Below are 18965 nucleotides of genomic sequence, written 5' to 3' on the forward strand. Positions count from 1 at the left end.
AAATGCGTTTGATATCGAAACAAGTTAATGATGTTGATAGTTATATAAAGTTCAACCGTAAAAGTATAATTATAGTAATGGATGAGCAGTATGTTTCCTCAAACAAAATAGGTCGCCCAAAATTAAATTATGAACATGCTGGACCTAGGCTAAAAAGGAAATTAGCCTCCGAAGTTTCTTCACAAAATATGCTATATCATTGCTGCTACGGTTTCAGCCAAAATATTCAACGACAGAGATATGGCCTTTGTTTTGAATAAAGCAGTCAGTAATGGAAATATAGCCTAAGTAAGGAACAAACATTTTGTTATATGCAGTTATATGAAATAGTGCCCCAAATCATATGAAAATAGGTAGGTCATCTTCGGAGCATAAAAATTGTATACAAACCAAATTTCACTGCAATAGCTTTATAAACAAAAAAGTCGGGACAAATCGGCCAGATCGGCTATATGGCAGCTATATGAAATAGTGCCACAAATCATATGAAAGTAGGTAGGTCATCTTCGGAGCATAAAAATTGTATACAAACCAAATTTCACTTCAATAGCTTTATAAACAAAAAAGGTGGGACAAATCGGCCAGATCGGCTATATAGCAGCTATATGAAATAGTGCCCAAATCATATGAAAATTGGTATGTCATCTTGGGAGCATAAAAAATGTATACAACCCAAATTTCAATTCAATAGCTTGAAAATTAGAGTTTATGCCAAAATAAACGTAAAAAAAACCATAGTGCGTTGTACAAATTCGTTTCCCAATTTTGTGTAAAATCGGACGAAAATATAAATGTAGAAGCTATATCAAAATCTGAACCGATTTCAACGAGACTTCCTAGAGATTAATTTATATTAACTACAGTCCATTGTACAAATTTGTTAGCCAATCGAACAAACTTTGGGTCTCTAGTACAGAATTTATAAAAAAATCGAAAGAAAATGTCTGAACCTATTTTCACGAATCTTAGCACACATCATTCTAGGCTTAATTCAGTACGCTGTACCTAATTTCATGCAAATCGAAAGAAAATTAGGGACTTTGACTCATTTACCTTAAATCGGACGAAAATATATATGGGAGCTATATCTAAATCTGAACCGATTTTCACGAAACATAATATACATCATTCTAGGCTCAAGTCAGTACGCTGTGCCACATTTCGTGCAAATCAGAAGATATCTAGGGACTTTGTTGCATCATTTACCTTAAATCGGATGAAAATATATATATGAGCTATATTTAAATCTGAACCGATTTTCATGAAACTTAGTAAACATCATTCTAGGCTTAATTTAGTACGCTGTACCAAATTTCGTGCAAATCGAAAGAAAATTAGGGACTTTGTTGCACGATTTACCTTAAATCTGACGAAAATATATATGGTATCTATATCTAAATCTGAACCGATTTTTCCCAATTTCAATAGGGTTCGTCCTTGGGCCAAATGAATAAGCTTTGCCAATTTTCATCAAAATTCGAATAATAAATGTGACCTGTACTTTGTTTACAATTTAACGTGGACAAACAGACGGACGGACGGGAATGCATAAATCGACTTAAAATGCGATTCTATGCATATTCTCGAAAGGAACCATGTGTCTATCTCGTTTCCTTTTGTCTGTTACAAACATATGCACCCTGTACCACAGTGTGTGAAGGGTATAAAAATGTGCCAGGAACCAGATTTTTGTCAATATTTCAATTTCAGGTAGAGCCTAAAAACTTTATATATTTCACATCTGGAGACTTTGAGTTCCAGAACCTAGTGCTGAGCAGTGCCAGAGGATAGTTAGAGGCCGCAATTATGACCCAAACTTCGTGAATTTTTTACATGGAGAAGGGGATTGGGATAAAGAATAAGCATGCCTATTTTGACGAAGTTCGGTCAATATTTAGCGGGTCAAATGGACCCTTACTTTTGTGTAAAAAATTACAAAACTTGTATTCTATGGCCTATATATTTACCCCTGAAGAACATAGACCCGAGAAGTTTATAGTATATTCAAGAGGAGTGGTTGACCTTTAAATTGATACCAATTATATTGTCGTATGTGCTCTGATGTGGGAGTTACACTTAAATATTTACAGGTGCTTACGTATCAATTATATTATTAAGTAACCCATTACCACTCTAGGGGGCGGAAATATAGCGCTGATCGCTTTGAAATTTTCCATGAGGATCCAGGTATGGTCAAGGACAACACTTATAATTTTCCGTGATTGTTGGATAATAATTTTGAGATGAAGTATACCGAAAACTTTTCTTTTTGATTTTTTCGAGTCGATCTATAGGCCACAAATATAAACCGAACATCACAACACAACCCACTCTGAATGGAATCTGGACAAATAATTAGAAGGACTGTACTGATTATTAGTAATGTTCGGAAAATATATCAGTGTATGGAAGAGGTGCTTCTGACCTCTAATCGGGCAAGAGAGTGCAACTATCACGAAATATTGCCCAGGTTCCGAATAAAAATCCACAGGAAGTTAAGGTTCGTGGTAGTTGTGTAGGGAATCGTATGGTCGGCCCCGTCCGACTATACTGCTCCGCTCACTGGTTTCAACAGAGTTTGTAACATGCCCTCTAAAACTATGTGTTCTATCATTGTGATTGTTTTTTTGCTTGCAAATGTCTTCTACTAATGGATTTAGGCTCATTTTCATAATTCCCTAATTGAGTGTTCAAGAAAGAAAATCACAACAATCGAAAATAAAATAATATACATAATTATTCAATAATAAGTTATTCCATTGAATTAATTTACTATTTCCCACATGTGGACACATCAATCAAAATATTCCCCTGATTAGCTTAAAATATGACATTAATTCAATTATGTGCGTCTGATGTGACACAGCATATGCCCGCTTCCACCACCCCCCTTCTCTCTATCCAAGTGAGTTTGCCATAAATATTATTTATTAAACTTGCATAAATGTAATTCAAACTAAATCCTTAAAGACTTTATATCAATATCTATCCCAACGATAGACATGAAAAGCAACAACAACAGTAATATTATATTACATGATGCCTGCAACTACCCTGCCATCTAGTAGCTACTGAATATCGGAAAAATCCTTTAATACAAAAATCTCAAAAAAAAAAATGACGAGACAACAAAATGTCAAAACACTTTTAGTACACATTTTGAATATTATCGATAAACAATGTCAGCTCGAGAAGTGCCTGTGCTGACTGACTGAATGCAAAAGAGTACTCTGACAGGTAGAACAACAACACAACATCATTGACATACATTTGCAGACTGCGAGTGACTTGCATAGCAGTGAGATGGGTAATATGGCAATTTTCAATATAAAATTTGCACAAAATTTAATATTAAATTAGATCAAAAGGTGGGGTTGTCCTTCCCCTCCCCCTTATTGGAGGGATATTATTATTATAATACATATTTATGTATATGTGTAGCATAGATATTCACATGGATGAGTAGTTGTAGCAGAGCACAACGTCAAAATGCATCATCGGCATCATCATCATCATCATTACAATTTAATTGACCTAAATTGAGGCTGTAATGGAAATTTTGAAGGTAAAACAAGCTTATTGTTCATTTATTTTTGTTGTTCTTTTTTATTTGTTGTTGTTGCAGTGATTGGTGCTGGTACAGCAAAACACCGAAGGTCTGGTCTGCTCATGAAGGTAATGAATTTATTAATTCATTTAAGGACATTTGGGTCGATGAGCATGAATATTATTTATAACAAAGTTTAAGTAGTTGAACATGGTTTTTTTTGCTTGGTTGTTTTTAAATTAAAAATTCTGCCATAACAGTAAAAATTAAATATTAACATAATATATTTATTATTTGTAGATTTATTATTAATCAGAATATCAACTACAACTATATGTAGAGTATGGACAGATCATAATTCAACCAACGCCACAAATACCCGTCAATAGTGAAGGTGGCGATACTACTGGCATACCACCTAAAATTAAGGATGACAGATATTCATAAAGCCTATGTAATTATTGTTATATAAATTAACTGTCTGAACCAACAGCAGGAGTTAATTTATATAATAGCAGCAGATAGTTATCGGAATAAAATGGTCCTGATGGTTCTAGGTCCATTTTCGATCCAATTTGGATGTAATTTGGAATCCTGTGTTTTCTATGTGCAACGACTTGTCTAAATAAAATGTTGAATGTAGGTCGATGTTTGGACTATACCTCATATAAAGGCGGCGGACAGGTCATAATACATTTATATAGTCCTTTTTAACCTCCACCATAGTACTGAGGGTTTGTTTTTTCGCTTGTAACTCATCAAAATAATCATTTCCGATCTTATGACGTATAAATATTCTTGATCAGTGAAAAATTCTATGACGTTTTGCATATGTTCGTATATCCACCCACTTTTTCTTGTAGCCCCCCGTTTGACCGAACATATTTGGTTAAAGCCTCATTGTCCAACTGATTCATAAATATATCAGTCCGCCTTCGGGTTGTTAGGAAATCATCGTGGTAGAAAATAATTTTATTTACATATGTTGAAAATTTTAATATAGATCCTAATATAATGGGTAAAGTTTATATCAGTTTAAAATGATATAACCCCTATATTTGGCGTATAAATGTTCGGCCCGACATAGCAGTACACCAAAACCAAATCAACTAAAAACCAAGAATGTAGAGAGGGAGTATTCTATGATAAATTGCTGTCAATATGTAACGAAGTACTAAATTACAGATCCTTGGTTAGGGCTAGGGCCATGAACATCCTGAAAAATAGACGTGACCTTTTTATGGTCGCTACGTAGAAACAACGACTTATTTTGGAAATGTTTTCAGAAAAGTTAAAGCGCCTTGGAATTGTAAGATACTTTAAAATGTAAAGGATCTTTAAATGTAAGAAACACATAAAATAGTAATAGACCGGCGTATTTTAAAGAAATCAAGGCTTGCTGTCCCACGTGTAACAAAAATCTACAAATACCACTTTCACAAAACCGAAATTTTCAGTACCGGTTTGTATACCCTACACAACTATGTTGTAAGTGTATTATAGCTTTGTCCCAAGTGTTTGTAACGCCCCGAGTAGCTGAATCAATCTAGACATGTGTGTCCGTCAGTCTGTCAATTATAAATTGTAAATACAGTACAGCCCACAGTTATGGACCAATCGTCACAAAATTTTGCAATTAGGGCCGATTCTGGCCAAAGAATCCGCTATTGTTTTTTGGTTATTATCGCTAAATATTTAGAGGATAAAGTGGACAAAAAATGTAAATTTGGTCTGTTTTTCTGGTCGCTTCACAGGCCGCAATTATGACCCGAACTTCACGAGATTTTAGATGTGGAGTGGAATCTTGGGATTCAAAGAATAAGCATGACTTTTTTAATGAAGATCGGTTAATATTTAACGGGTCAAATGGACCAAATCTTTTATGTGATAAATGACAAAAGTAGCATTGTATGGCGTATTTACTCGTGAAGTGGATGTGGTTGACCTTTAAATCTGTATCAATTGTTTTGTAGTATGTGCTCGGATACGTACAGGTGTGTACGTATTCTGATATTGTTTGGTATTACCATTACCACACTAAAGGGCGGACTAGGACATTTTGTGTGATATGGATATGCGTGAGGATCCGGATATGGTCTAGGAAATAACAAAATTTGAAACTTACGAATCGGAAAAAAAATTTCGCAGAGGAGTTGTTGACCTCTTATCGGTCAAGGTAGTGCAATTATCGCGAAATATTACCCACGATCGGTGTTTGTGTAGGATATCATATGCTTGGCTCCATCCCCCTATACTGTTCCGCTTGCTTGTTCATCTGTCGTTTTCTGTGATCAATTCTCTGTTACGCTCTCTCTCTCCCTCTCTCTTAATTTTGTCCCATACACCATTGATTCTCAACATTTCTTAAATAATGATTAGTTGGAAGTACCGTTATCTGTGAGCTTTGCATCGAAGTTTTGTTTTCAATCCGGGTTGCCTTGGAAGACTACATATTTATCGTTGCCCTGAAGTTGGCATGGTGACAAATTTTAGGATATTGGTGACCAAAGAGGTCATCTCGTAATCGTACGTTTATAGTTTCTTCTATGCAACAATTTTGCCTGTTGGTATTACCACAAAAATGAAAAATATGGCTTAACATTTTTTGAGGGAATTGTGGAAATATCAATTTTTTACTATCTTCTAAATATTGATTTCTCCCATTTAACTATATCTAACTTTGTAAAAGGAATTATGCGTCTGTACCGTAAATAGATTTAAGTATGTATTACAAACTTTTGTACACATACACACACATTTAAATATAATTTAAAATCTACTTTTTGGTGGTCCTAGAAAAATATTCTTTAAAACATGAACGCGTGTGGTGGCACAAAAAAAAATACTATTTATACCCTACACAACTATGTTGTCAGGGTATTATAGCTTTGTGAAGCCCCAAATGTTTGTAACGCCGCGAAATATTGGTCCTAGACCCACCTTTAAGTATACCGATCGTCATATCTCGACTAACTTAGTCGATCTAGACATGTGTGTCCGTCCGTCCGTCCGTCCGTCTGTCCATTAAAATTTGTAAACACGATACAGGCCACAGTTATGGACCAATCTTCACGAAATTTTGCATTAGGATGTGTGAAGACCCCTATTGTTTTTGGAAAAGATCGGTTAATATTTAGGGGATGAAATGGACCAAATACTAAATTTTTGTCGGTTTTCTGGTCGCTCCAGAGGCCGCAATTATGGCCCAAACACCGCGAATTTTTGTATGGAGAAGGGGATCGGGCCAGAGAATAAGCATGCATGTTTTGATAAAGATTGGTCAATATTTAGCGGGTCAAATGGACCCTGACTTTTGTGTGAAAAATGTGAAAATTTGTATTCTATGGAATATATATTTACTCCTGGAGTATGTAAACCCCAGGAGTTGATAGCATATCCAAGAGGAGTGGTTGGCCTTTAAATTGATACCAAATATAGTGATGTATCTACTCAGATGTGGGAGTTACAGTCAAATAATTACAGGTTCTTATGTATTCAGATATTATTTAGTAACCCATTACGACATTAGAGGGGGAAATATCGCGCTGATGGCTTTGAAATTTTTCATGAAGTTCCAGTTATGGTCAAGAACAACGCCTACAATTTTCGGTGATGATCAGATTAAAATTTTTTGGACCGAAAACATAATTTTTTGTGTGTTTTCGAGTAGAGTATAATCCGAAAATCACAACACACCCACCGTGAAGGTAATGTCGGAATAAACATCCTCAGAAAGTTAATTAACTGCTCCGCTCACTGGTTTTTAATTTAGGTATGTGTTACACACAAATATTTCAATAGAATTAAACTCAAATCATTACATATAGCAGTTGGGGAACGGAAGGAGTTTCAAACTTTAACGTAGAAGGATCTCTATTATTGTGTAAGGTAGATTTCTAGAGTTAGGTTTGAAAATGTGTAATTAATATTGCATCCTGCACAAAGACATACCGAACTTTTCCAAAAAAAAAAAAAGAAAAAAAAACACACACACATTTATGTACATAATTAACAGACTTAGAAATTGCTCAATTACAAAAATTCGAAATTTTCAAAACTTATTGTTTCTGGTTTTAGTTATCACAAAAATTATTGTCGCATCGCTTCGAGTACTAAATTTATTGTTTATATTATCATGAATGAATACTGCGGTTTTATTTGAATATATTTATGTACACTTAATAAACACCAAAGTACTGTACATATATGTATTTTTTGCTTGTTTTGTTTTCATTATTGTTGTTGTCATTTTTATTAATTACACACATGAATGTGTGTATGCATGCTATCACAGTACTATCATTGTTCGTATTCAAATGTGGGTCATTGTTAAGTGTTGACTCGTCGTTTTGTTTTGTGCAAAATTGGCCAATTATTTAATATACAAAACATATGTATATAGTAAGTACGTGCTATAAAATATGACTATTTATGAGCTCAAAGAAATTAAGTGACACTTTGTGGGCATATGAACAAGAAACAAACAAAAACAAAATTGTTACAAGGTTAAGGGGGTTTTGATGGGAAGTAAACAAAGAAATAATGTGGGAATATTTTATAGGAAGTAATTACAAACAATGGTTATTACGATTTCGAATTTCAGAAAATGTCCTGGAAAATGAGCAAATATCAAAACACATAACCTAAAAAGGATTCGGATTCGGTTTAATCAACAATAGAAATAAGCAATATTGACCCATGAATATAGCATCAATATAACTCAGAAAACTTACGTTTACGTTTCCGCACCAACATATCGATTTTAATTGTCATTGCATTGCACAATACCCCCACATAAAATCTTCCTGTCACACCTTTACATAATCTACATAACAATACCAAAAATATTCTCAGCAGACAGCAAATATTCCCATGAAACAATCAGACAATGAAGAAGAATTACATCGTAAATGTGTGCAGCAGCATGACATCGCAACTATGCATTAACGACATTATGCCATTAATACACACAAACCAACATACATACATCCATACATTACCAGTACAAATGCCACATCATAATACTTACCGCATTATTTTCCTCATCTTCATCGTCGTCTTCGCCTTCGCCTTCGGTGTCGGAGTTATCTTTGGCTTTCTTACGCCATATTACAACACTGACATAATTACTGCTTTCATTCAACCAATGATTTTTTAAGAGCGCTGCAATCTCGGAGATTTTCAGGCCCAGAACATCATTACCGTTCAGCTCGAGTAGACAATCGCCAATGCGTAAGCCGGCCTTGTACGAATTGGAATCCTTTTGTATGCTGCTAACCCAGGGATATGGATCCCAGGGTGCCCTGCTCAAGTGTAGACCCAAGGAGCCGTTTGTGCATGTGTAAATTTTAAATGATTTTAACATTTTTCTTCGGTTGGTTTTTTGTTTTATAATTGAGCTGGAATAAAAGGCAAAAAATTAAAAAAAATCTTACTTTAATTTTGTTTTTAAGTATTAGTTGTTGTAGTTGGTCTGCAATTTTTTTCAAGGCCTCACGTACGTTGTGTATGCCATAGCTTATGCGGGTGTAAACAATCGCAACAAAAACAATGACAATGTTTTGTTTTTCTCTCTCTATTTTCTTCTTCTTTTTCTTTAAGTTTTATTGACTTTTGCAAAAATTCGCGCCAAACAAAACCATTATGCCAAAAGCCAAGTCACAAAAAATAAAGTTTGAATCTTCCCGATGACACATAGACGTTATACAGTGGGCGTCAAAACATGAATCACACTTAAAAACCTATTCTTTAAAAAATCCACGCTTTTGGTGGACCTAGAAACACTATTTAAAAAATCAACACCTAATCAACACCAACTTTATAAAATCTACGCATAAACTGGTTTTTAGAAAAAAAAATCAACGTCAATATTAGTTATTGGAAAAATAGTCTTTAAAAATTGCTTCTTGGAAACATATTTTTTTAAAGTCCACGTCTTGTGTTGGTCATTGAAAAAATATCATTTAACAAGTGAAAGGGCGTTAAGTTCTGCTGGGCCAGAACTTAACGCCCTTTCACTTGTTAAATGATATTTTTTCAATGACCAACACAAGACGTGGACTTTTAAAAAATATGTTTCCAGAAGCCATAAATATAAACTAGGTGTTGATATAAACTTAGTTCAAGTTCGAAGATGGGGAATATCGGTCCACTCCTTCAGGTACGTCCCACCCAAGGGCTAGGCCTAGGCCTACATTTTGGGCTATAGTTCATTATCGAACCTTACGTTCTAGTTTTTTTATCTCGATATCCTCCGCAGGTGAAATGATTACAACAGAGTCTTAGAACCAAACCCAAAACGCGGAATTAATCAGATAACTATTTTAATGTAAACCTGTAAGGATAGTAGTAAAGTCGGACTGGGCCGACTATATGATACCCTTCACCACTTTGGGAATATTCTACATATATATCCTAAAAGACGTGGCCTTTTCGATGGAAAAAAATCCATATCTAAATCGATTAACATCAATCCCTACACATGTCATTCTGCAACCTATGCTTAATTTGGTAAATCGATTTAAAGCAAACTAGACACACGCTATTCGGTATGCTGCACTGTTTAAAATGTAATCTCAATCAGACACCAATTGATTATTTGGTGTACAATTAACATGAATAAGTCGAAATTATATATGGATGCCATGCTATATCTATATCTGAACCGATTTCAAGAAATCTTGCCTGAGATTAACTTCAAATCGGACGGAAATATATGTAGGAGGTGTATGTAAATCTGAACCGATTTTCACGAAACTTTACACACATCATTCTACACCTTATTCAGTACGATATACCAAAATCGGAGACTTTGGTGCATTTTCTTAAATCGGGCGAAAATATATTAGGGAGCTATATCTAAATCTGAACCGATTTTCACAAAACTTAGAACACGTCATTCTACACTTAATTCAGTACGCTATGCCAAAATTGGTGCAAATCTAAAGATTTTCAGGGACTTTGGTGCACCATTTACCTAAAATCGGGCGAAACTATATATGCAGCTATATCTAAATCCGAACCGATTTTCACGAAACTTAGCACACATCATTCTAGACCCAATTCAGTACCTTACGCCAAATTTCGTGCAAATCGAAAGATATATATGGACTTTGGTTTCCCATTTACTTTAAATCGGACGAACATATATATAGGAGTTATATCTATATCTGAACCGATTTTCAAGAAACTCAGCACACATCATTCTGGATTTAACACAGTATCCTACGCCAAATTTTGTGCAAATCGAAAGATATATAGGGACTTTGGTGTACCATTTACATTAAATCGGACGAAAATATATGTGGGAGCTATATCTAAATCTGAATCGATTTTCAGGAAACTTAACACACATCATTCTAGACCTAATTCATTACGCTGTGCCAAATTTCGTGCAAATCGAAAGTTATATAGGGACTTTTGTGCACCATTTACATTAAATCGGACAAAAATTCAAAATTCCCAATTTCAATAAGGTTCGTTCGTGGGTCAAATAAGTGACCTATGCCAAATTTCATCCAAATCGGATCATTATTAAATTTTTGGCCCATTTCAACCCCTAAATATTAACCGATCTTTACCAAAAACAATGGGGGTCTTCATTGGCCAGAACCCATCCCACATGATTTCGTAAAGATTGGTACATAACTGTGGCCTGTATCGTGTTTACAAATTATAATGAACAGACGGATGGACACACAGGTCTACATCGACTCAGGTAGTCGAGATATGACGATCTGTATACTTAATGGTGGGTCTAGGGCCAATATTTCGCGGAGTTACAAACTCTTGGGGCTGCACAAAGTTATAATACTCTGACAACATAGTTGTATAGGGTATAAAAATCCAATATTTCGCGGAGTTACAAACTCTTGGGGCTGCACAAAGTTATAATACTCTGACAACATAGTTGTGTAGGGTACAAAAATCCACAGATATATTTTAAAATAAAGAATTTTTACAAATACTATTCCCCGATTTAACTTTAAACACCTTTTGTAACTGAACATAAAACTTGGCAGCTACATGTCAATTATACGCATATACACCCACACACACACCCGGACAAATAGTCATGCACGTACTACTACAACGCCAACAAAAGTCAGCCATCTAGCCAGATACCATCGAGCGTTCACGACGGTGTTCAGTGATTTGTTTTAATCGCATATGACGTGTGTTTAATTACACAGTCTGTGTGTGTTCGGTTTTCAAATTTCAAATCCTTCACCTAGAAAATGCGCTCAATTAGACAGACTCACCAATACCATCAAAAACATGTCAACTGTTCACATCTCGAAAAAATGCAACAACAATAACAATGCGAAAAAACAAACAAGTACAATAAGTCATGTTTTGCCAACATTGAACGAAGGCGACTGCAATCAAAACAAACCAAAAGGAAAAAGTTCACAACTACATTGGCAAACGAAACGTCAAGAAGCAGAGAAAATCATGTTGAAGATAAAAAATAGTTGAAATTTTGGATGATACGCAAATATAAGCGAAAACAGTAAGGAAAGTAGTAAAGTCGGACTCGGCCCCGTCCGACTATATGGTACCCTTCACCACATTGGGTATATTCAACAGATGGAATCCTCACAGACGTCGCATATTTGAAGGACCATTAACATAGATTTGCTTCTTACAATGGGACAAAATTATGTAAATAAATTTGGGGGGAACCCCGCCCATTCTCGGGGTCAAACATTTTTTTGATTTAATTCGAATCTACACTAATTCAAGAATCTCCCTACAAAATTTCAAGTGAAAATCTCAAGAGCTCTTGAAGATATAGCCGATTTATTGAATCAGCATCAAGTGACGGCTAAAGGGCTTCTCAAACTTTAAACGAGTTTTTCTCTTTTGCGAATGGCGGACACGATAACTCAAAAACTAATAACCCAATCGCTTCCAAATTTTTACACGTTTCTCTGTGAGTATATAGCTATCTTATGAACAAGGATAAATCCAATCGGTGAAGATCTTCCTTATTATACCCCACACACAACTATGTTGTCAGGGTATTATAGCTTTGTGCAGCCCCAAGAGTTTGTAACGCCGCGAAATATTGGTCCTAGTATACCGATCGTCATATCTTGACTAGATGAGTCAATCTAGACATGTGTGTCCGTCCGTCTGTCCATTATAATTTGTAAACACGATACAGGCCACAGTAATGGACCAATCTTCACGAAATTTTGCATGTAGGATGGGTTCTGGCCAATGAAGACCCCCATTGTTTTTGGAAAAGATCGGTTAATATTTAGGGGATGAAATGGACCAAAAACTTTATTTTTGTCGGTTTTTCTGGTCGCTCCAGAGGCCGCAATTATGGCCCAAACACCGCGAATTTTTGCATGGAGAAGCGGATCGGTCCAGAGAATAAGCATACCTGTTTTGATAACGGGTCAAATGAAAAATTTGTATTCTATAGCGTATATATTTACCCCTGAAGGACATAGGCCCGAGAAGTAGATAATATATCCAAGAGGAGTGGTTGACCTTTAAGTTAATACCAATTATATTGTTGTATGTGCTCGGATGTGGGAGTTACACCTAAATATTTACAGGTATCTCCGTATTCGTATATTATTTAGTAAACCATTATCACTCTAGAGAGCGGAACTATAGCGCTGATTGCTTTGAAATGTTCCATGAGGTTCCAGTTATTGTCAAGGACAACGCCTATAATTTTCGGTGATGATCAGATACTAATTTTGGAATGAAGTGGATCGAAAACTTAATTTGTTGTGTTATATTCGAGTCGATCTATAGACCACAAATGAAAGCCGAACATCACAACACAACCCACGGTGAAGGGAATCTGGACAATAGTTGTACTGAATACTCGTAATATTCGGAAAATATGTCAGTGTGAGGAAGAGGTGCTGTTCACCTCATGAGGGTGCAAATATCTCGAAATATTGCACAGGTTCGGAATAAACATCCACAGAAAATTTGAGTTCCGTGATAGTTGTGTAGGGTATCGTATGGTCGGCCCCGTCCGACTATACAGCTCCGCTCACTGGGTTTTATAGGTCTTTATTTTCAATATTACAATAAAATGGTAATATATCAATCGGATTCTTACGAAATATATATTTCGTGTTACAGATTATATTATGGCTGATGACGTCAATCTGATTTAATTACGGCCTAATCATTAATTTCCACTGCCCATTTAAATACCCTTGATATTTAAAAGTAATCACAAATATGTCCATGTTCTTATTGGTGACACCGATAAGCCATTTATAATTAGTTACTTAAAATTCCGAAGAATTAATAAATAAAGGTTAACAACCTTTAGAAAAATTAACTTCTTCTAAACAACCTGAACACATTCCCTTGTGATGTCTTGTCTTGATGCCTCTCTATTTTGTGTGTGTGTGTGTTTTTTTTCAAGAATCCCTTGATACAAATAAATCTTCTTCACATTTTTCCATTGTAGCTTTTTTGGAATAAATTTCACCAAAGTTTAATAGTTTTCTTGGTGTTTTTTTGCTTCTGATCCTTTGTTACCAATTTGTAATGTGTCGGCATATGGCCAATACCGGGACTATGTGATTGAGTTACCAAATGAAGACAAACAGAGGCTAAACACGTACCACGCCTCCAAGTCACATAGACGACGAATCGAACGACGAAACACTTCAAGTGTTAGTTTAACGGTCGCGTGCTGGAATATGTCGATGCTTGATGGTGGCGGTGAAGAGCGGCATCAGCCCCTCCGATGTTTGTTTGTTTTTTGCTCTTGTGCTGCGTTTTTTATGCTATGCTCTTTATTTGATGGGTTTCTTCAACTCAGCTAGCCATCCACCCACAATCATTGTTTTAAACCTTGGCCCATACCCGTAAATAGTGGGACTGTCTGTCCTACCCACCGAACGTCCATCTATCAGTCAATGATTCGTTGAATTCTGTTTCGTTGTTGTTGTTGTTGTTTTAGCACCTTTTTTTTTCTTTTGAGTCAGCAACATTCGGAATAGTCTGTGGGGTACTCAAATGATATGAATTTGTAAAAACGTAACAACGAAACATCTTCGTTGCCTTGATTTCAACTGGCAAAACGATGAAAACCACACGAAAAAACCATGTCACGTCTTTTGTTGGCGTGATGGTTACGCATTTTTAATGTATTATCAAAGAGTCAATATATGGAGGGGAACAACAACAAAACAAACACACATTTTTTCCTGCAGAAAGGCAGAGTAACACTTAAGGTGTTTTTTTAAGTATGGAGTGTCCTGCAACAGAAGGATGCTATTTTTTATTTATTTATTTATTTTTTTTTTTTTATTAAATTTGATTTTTGAGCAGACTTTCACAGCTATAGGCTAGATTTTATAGGAGACTGTCACAGGCGTGGATTAAAAAAAAAAATTTTGAATGATTATCACAGGCGTGGATTTCTGAAATAAAGTTTTTGAAGGACTATCACAGGCGTGGATTTCTGAAATAAAGTTTTTGAAGGACTATCACAGGCGTGGATTTCTGAAATAAAGCTTTTGAAGGACTATCACAGGCGTGGATTTCTGAAATAAAGTTTTTGAAGGACTATCACAGGCGTGGATTTCTGAAATAAAGTTTTTGAATGATTATCACAGGCGTGGATTTCAGAAATAACGTTTTTGAAGGACTATCACAGGCGTGGATTTCTGAAATAAGATTTTTGAAGAACTACCACAGGCGTGTATTTCAGAAACAAAATTTTTGAAGGACTATCACAAGCGTGTATTTCTGAAATAAAATTTTTGAAGGACTATCACAGGCGTGAATTTCAGAATTAAAGTTTTTGAATAACAATCACAGGCGTAAATTTTTAAAAATATATATTTAGAAAAATATCCAAAACGTGTATTTAAAAAATATTTTTAGAGGGCTATCACAGTTGTGTATTTTTTGGGGATTCTCATATCAATATTCGTAACACGCTTATATACACAAGAAAGATATTATCACTTGACTCATTTCTCTTATGTTGTTGGTGTTTTCCCCTAGAATGATTGCACAGTGGTTTATATTGCGGTTTGGTGTTTGTAGTGTTATTATTTAGCCGGTTATTCTTTGTGAAGAACACTGCCTAATGAGAGCTGAATATTTGCGAGCATATGTCAGGATATGTATTTAATAATTTTAGAAATTTCTTCATCCAAAATCAGTGGTGACTTTTTAAAAAAACTGGAAGCCTACCACTGTGCCTAACCGGAAGAATACTTTGTACATAATAAATACTCTGCCATTTCACACGGCATACGCATACATCTTCATTCAGCATCATCCTATAGCATAGCTATAGCTGTGCAAATACTTGTATTTGTTACCGCCTCTTAAGTTCTGTGTATGTGTGTGTCTACAAATTTGAAGGAATATATGTGTGCTTTTAATTTTTGGTTGCAAGTATTTCGATTTGCATGTGTGTGTGTGTGCCTGTGTAAAGTAGGGTATTTGTATTTCGTTGTTTATTAATTCAAAGGTGTTTGTGTTTATTTTTCTGCTTAAATCTTGTAGGGACAATGACAACGAAGTGTTGTTGAATGAATGGAGGAACGTTTTACGAAAAGTGTTCAGGTGTAAAGTTTTCTAATTAGTTTAGAAAGTTTGTAAACACATACACCGAAAGGCACAGACACACACAAATAGAGAATATGCTTTAGCCACTGTAGGGGTAAAATGAATCTTGGAAAAACTCCAAAAAAAAAAACCAGACCAAGACTTTGAAAAAAGTTAAACATGGTTTTTGGGTGCGTGAATGGAATATTGGGACAGGTGAATTATGCCACTGACATGTTTTTGATTTGTTTTGTCTGTCTGTGAAAGGGGTTTTTAAGGGATTTAAGTTCAATTTACTGCAACAAATGCACTTGGGTTTAGTTGAGGAAAAACAGAACAAAACCAGTAAGAAAAGTATTAAAGTCGGACGAGGCCAACTGTATGATACCCTTCACCACTTTCGGTATATCCAACAGACAAAATTATGAAAATCAATTATAAGCATATATATATATATAAGCTATATCAAAATCTAATCCGATTGTACCGATTGGACCCACCATGGTAAAGCATTTAACACCATCTTCATTCTAGACATACTTTAGTACGCTATTCCAAATTTCGTGCAAATCGAAAGATATATAGGGACTTTGGTACACCATTTACATTAAATCGGACGAAAATATATATGGGAGCTATATCGAAATCTGAACCGATTTTTCAATAGGGTTCGTCCTTGGGCCAAACAAATGAGCTGTGTCAAATTTCATCCAATTCGGATCATAAATGCGACCTGTACTTTGTTCACAATTTAACATGGACAAACAGACACACGGACGGACGTACATGCATAGATCGTTTTAAAAAGTGATTCTATGCATATTCTCAAAAGGAACCCTGTGTCTATCTCGTTTCCTTTTGCCTGTTACAAACATATGCACAAAGACATAATACCCTGTACCACAGAGAGGTGAAGGTTATAAACAGGAGGACTATGAAAGGCGTGGAGTTTCATAAATATTTTTTAGAGGACTATCAAAGGCGTAGATTTTTGAAGAATATTTTTAGTGGACTGTAGAAGGCGTGGATTTCTATTTTTATATTTTCTAGAGGACTATCAAAATCGTGGACCTAAAATTTTTTTAGAAGACTATTAAAGGCGTAGATTTTTAATAAATATTTTTAGAGGACTATCAAATAATATTTTTAGAGGACTATTGAACAGTTGCTTTATATTTTATTTAGTTATTCATTTTTTTTTTTTACAATATACAATAATAATATATAATTCGAATTATGTGAAAACACTATCCCTTTTCATTTAATTCCAATTAGTCATTTATAATAATAATAATTATTGAAATTCATATAAAATACAACTACAATAATTAATTTAATTATTAGTTATAATATAATAACACAATTTATTTAAAACAATCAACTAATGAATATATAATTAAATCTAAATGTTCTCCATCAAGAAAACAATATTGAACACAACAATAATATCAAATCAACACAGATGCAAACATAACTCATTAATCATAATTTATGAATAGATTTGAAAATTATTTGAATGTGGTTTTTATATCTTTTATACTGCGCTATACATTTAACAGCTGTTCTTTTGTTGTTATCTCTGGTAAATAGATTAAAACATGTTTGAAAACTAAATTCAGTGGCAAGCAAAATAAATAAATATTTTTAAATTTTTTTGGTAAAAAATATGTTAACAATTAAATTATTTTTTTATATAGTTCCTTGGCAACATTCTGCTTTCAATACCCATGGCAACTACAACGACCTACCTACCTTGAAAGAAATATATTATTACAATTATTATGTCTTCACCATCCAAAACTTGTCCTAACAACTTTTTAAGTGTCTCTTACAAGTAAAATAATTGTTATTTATTTTTTTCTGTCTTTTGATTCATAGTCAAGTAATTTTACCTACAAAAAAGTTTTTGTTTTAATGTTCATGGCCAATGTCAAGAAAACACCAATAAACATTGAATTCCGGCCTCCATTATTCGTCATCTCGAAAATAAAAACAAACGCATTTCTACCTCCTTCCCTAACCTCCTATCTGGCCGAAAAGTCAACAGATAAACACTTTTACAATTTAAGCTTAAGAACAATTAACATCGAAGCAGCATTAACTAGTTTTTAATGATCATCTGGCTCTGGGTTGCTAAGCAAACTGAACAACAACTGTCGTAGCTAGTCGATTGGAAGATTAAAGAATGTTTGCTATAGAATGCTTTAACAAACACCATTTCATTTCTAATACTGATTTTAAGTCACATTTGGAGAATATAATACCACTTCAGATTCTTTGAGGAAGATCATGAAGATCTATTAGAGATATAGGAGAGGACTTAAAAAGAATTTGATGAAGGACTTGTGCAGCTATAGATGTGGATTATTAAATATTGAAAATGGATTATTCAAAAAAGTTGTAGAGCAGAACAATCATAACTATAAGCGCGAATTTTTTAATCTATTTTGAAGGACTTCCCAACTATTTGAGTGAATTTTCACAGCTATTTGATTTTTTTAAAAATATGTGTAATGAATCCTGGATTTTTCGTCAATAGACGTTCTATGGTATGTATCCTGCCTATAAAGATTCTTTCTATAGAAAGACTATTCAAAGGCTTGTATCTACTAAACCTCACTGGAACATCGGAATCCGAAAATTCCAAATTTCTTTCCAGAAATATATATCAATATTGGATACTATTCAATGCCTGTAATTGGAACATTATTTTTCCAGAGCATAAGTATCCTACTACCACATAATGCAATAATATAGTGTCCATATAGAGGCCCTCACCGATGTAAAGAATTTTGAAGGCACACAACGTAGTGGAGGGTATAAAAAGTTCGGCCCACTCCGAAGTCTTTTTATACCCTTTACC

At 34.6% G+C, this 18965-nt stretch overlaps 1 protein-coding gene across 1 annotated transcript in view; it reads right to left on the reverse strand.

The window, feature by feature from the left end:
• The window catches only part of LOC133326061 (uncharacterized), a 56140-nt gene extending 47228 nt beyond the window's left edge, over positions 1-8912 (reverse strand). The window contains exon 1 of the mRNA XM_061534737.1: positions 8577-8912. Within this exon, the coding sequence (XP_061390721.1) occupies positions 8577-8912 (336 nt within the window). The remainder of the gene's footprint in view (positions 1-8576) is intronic.
• Between the last annotated feature and the right edge of the window lie 10053 nt (positions 8913-18965).

The sequence above is a fragment of the Musca vetustissima genome, unplaced genomic scaffold (genome assembly GCF_032173495.1).
Source record: "Musca vetustissima isolate MV318-11 ecotype Yass unplaced genomic scaffold, APGP_CSIRO_Mvet_v1 utg10524, whole genome shotgun sequence".
Lineage (NCBI taxonomy): Eukaryota > Metazoa > Arthropoda > Insecta > Diptera > Muscidae > Musca > Musca vetustissima.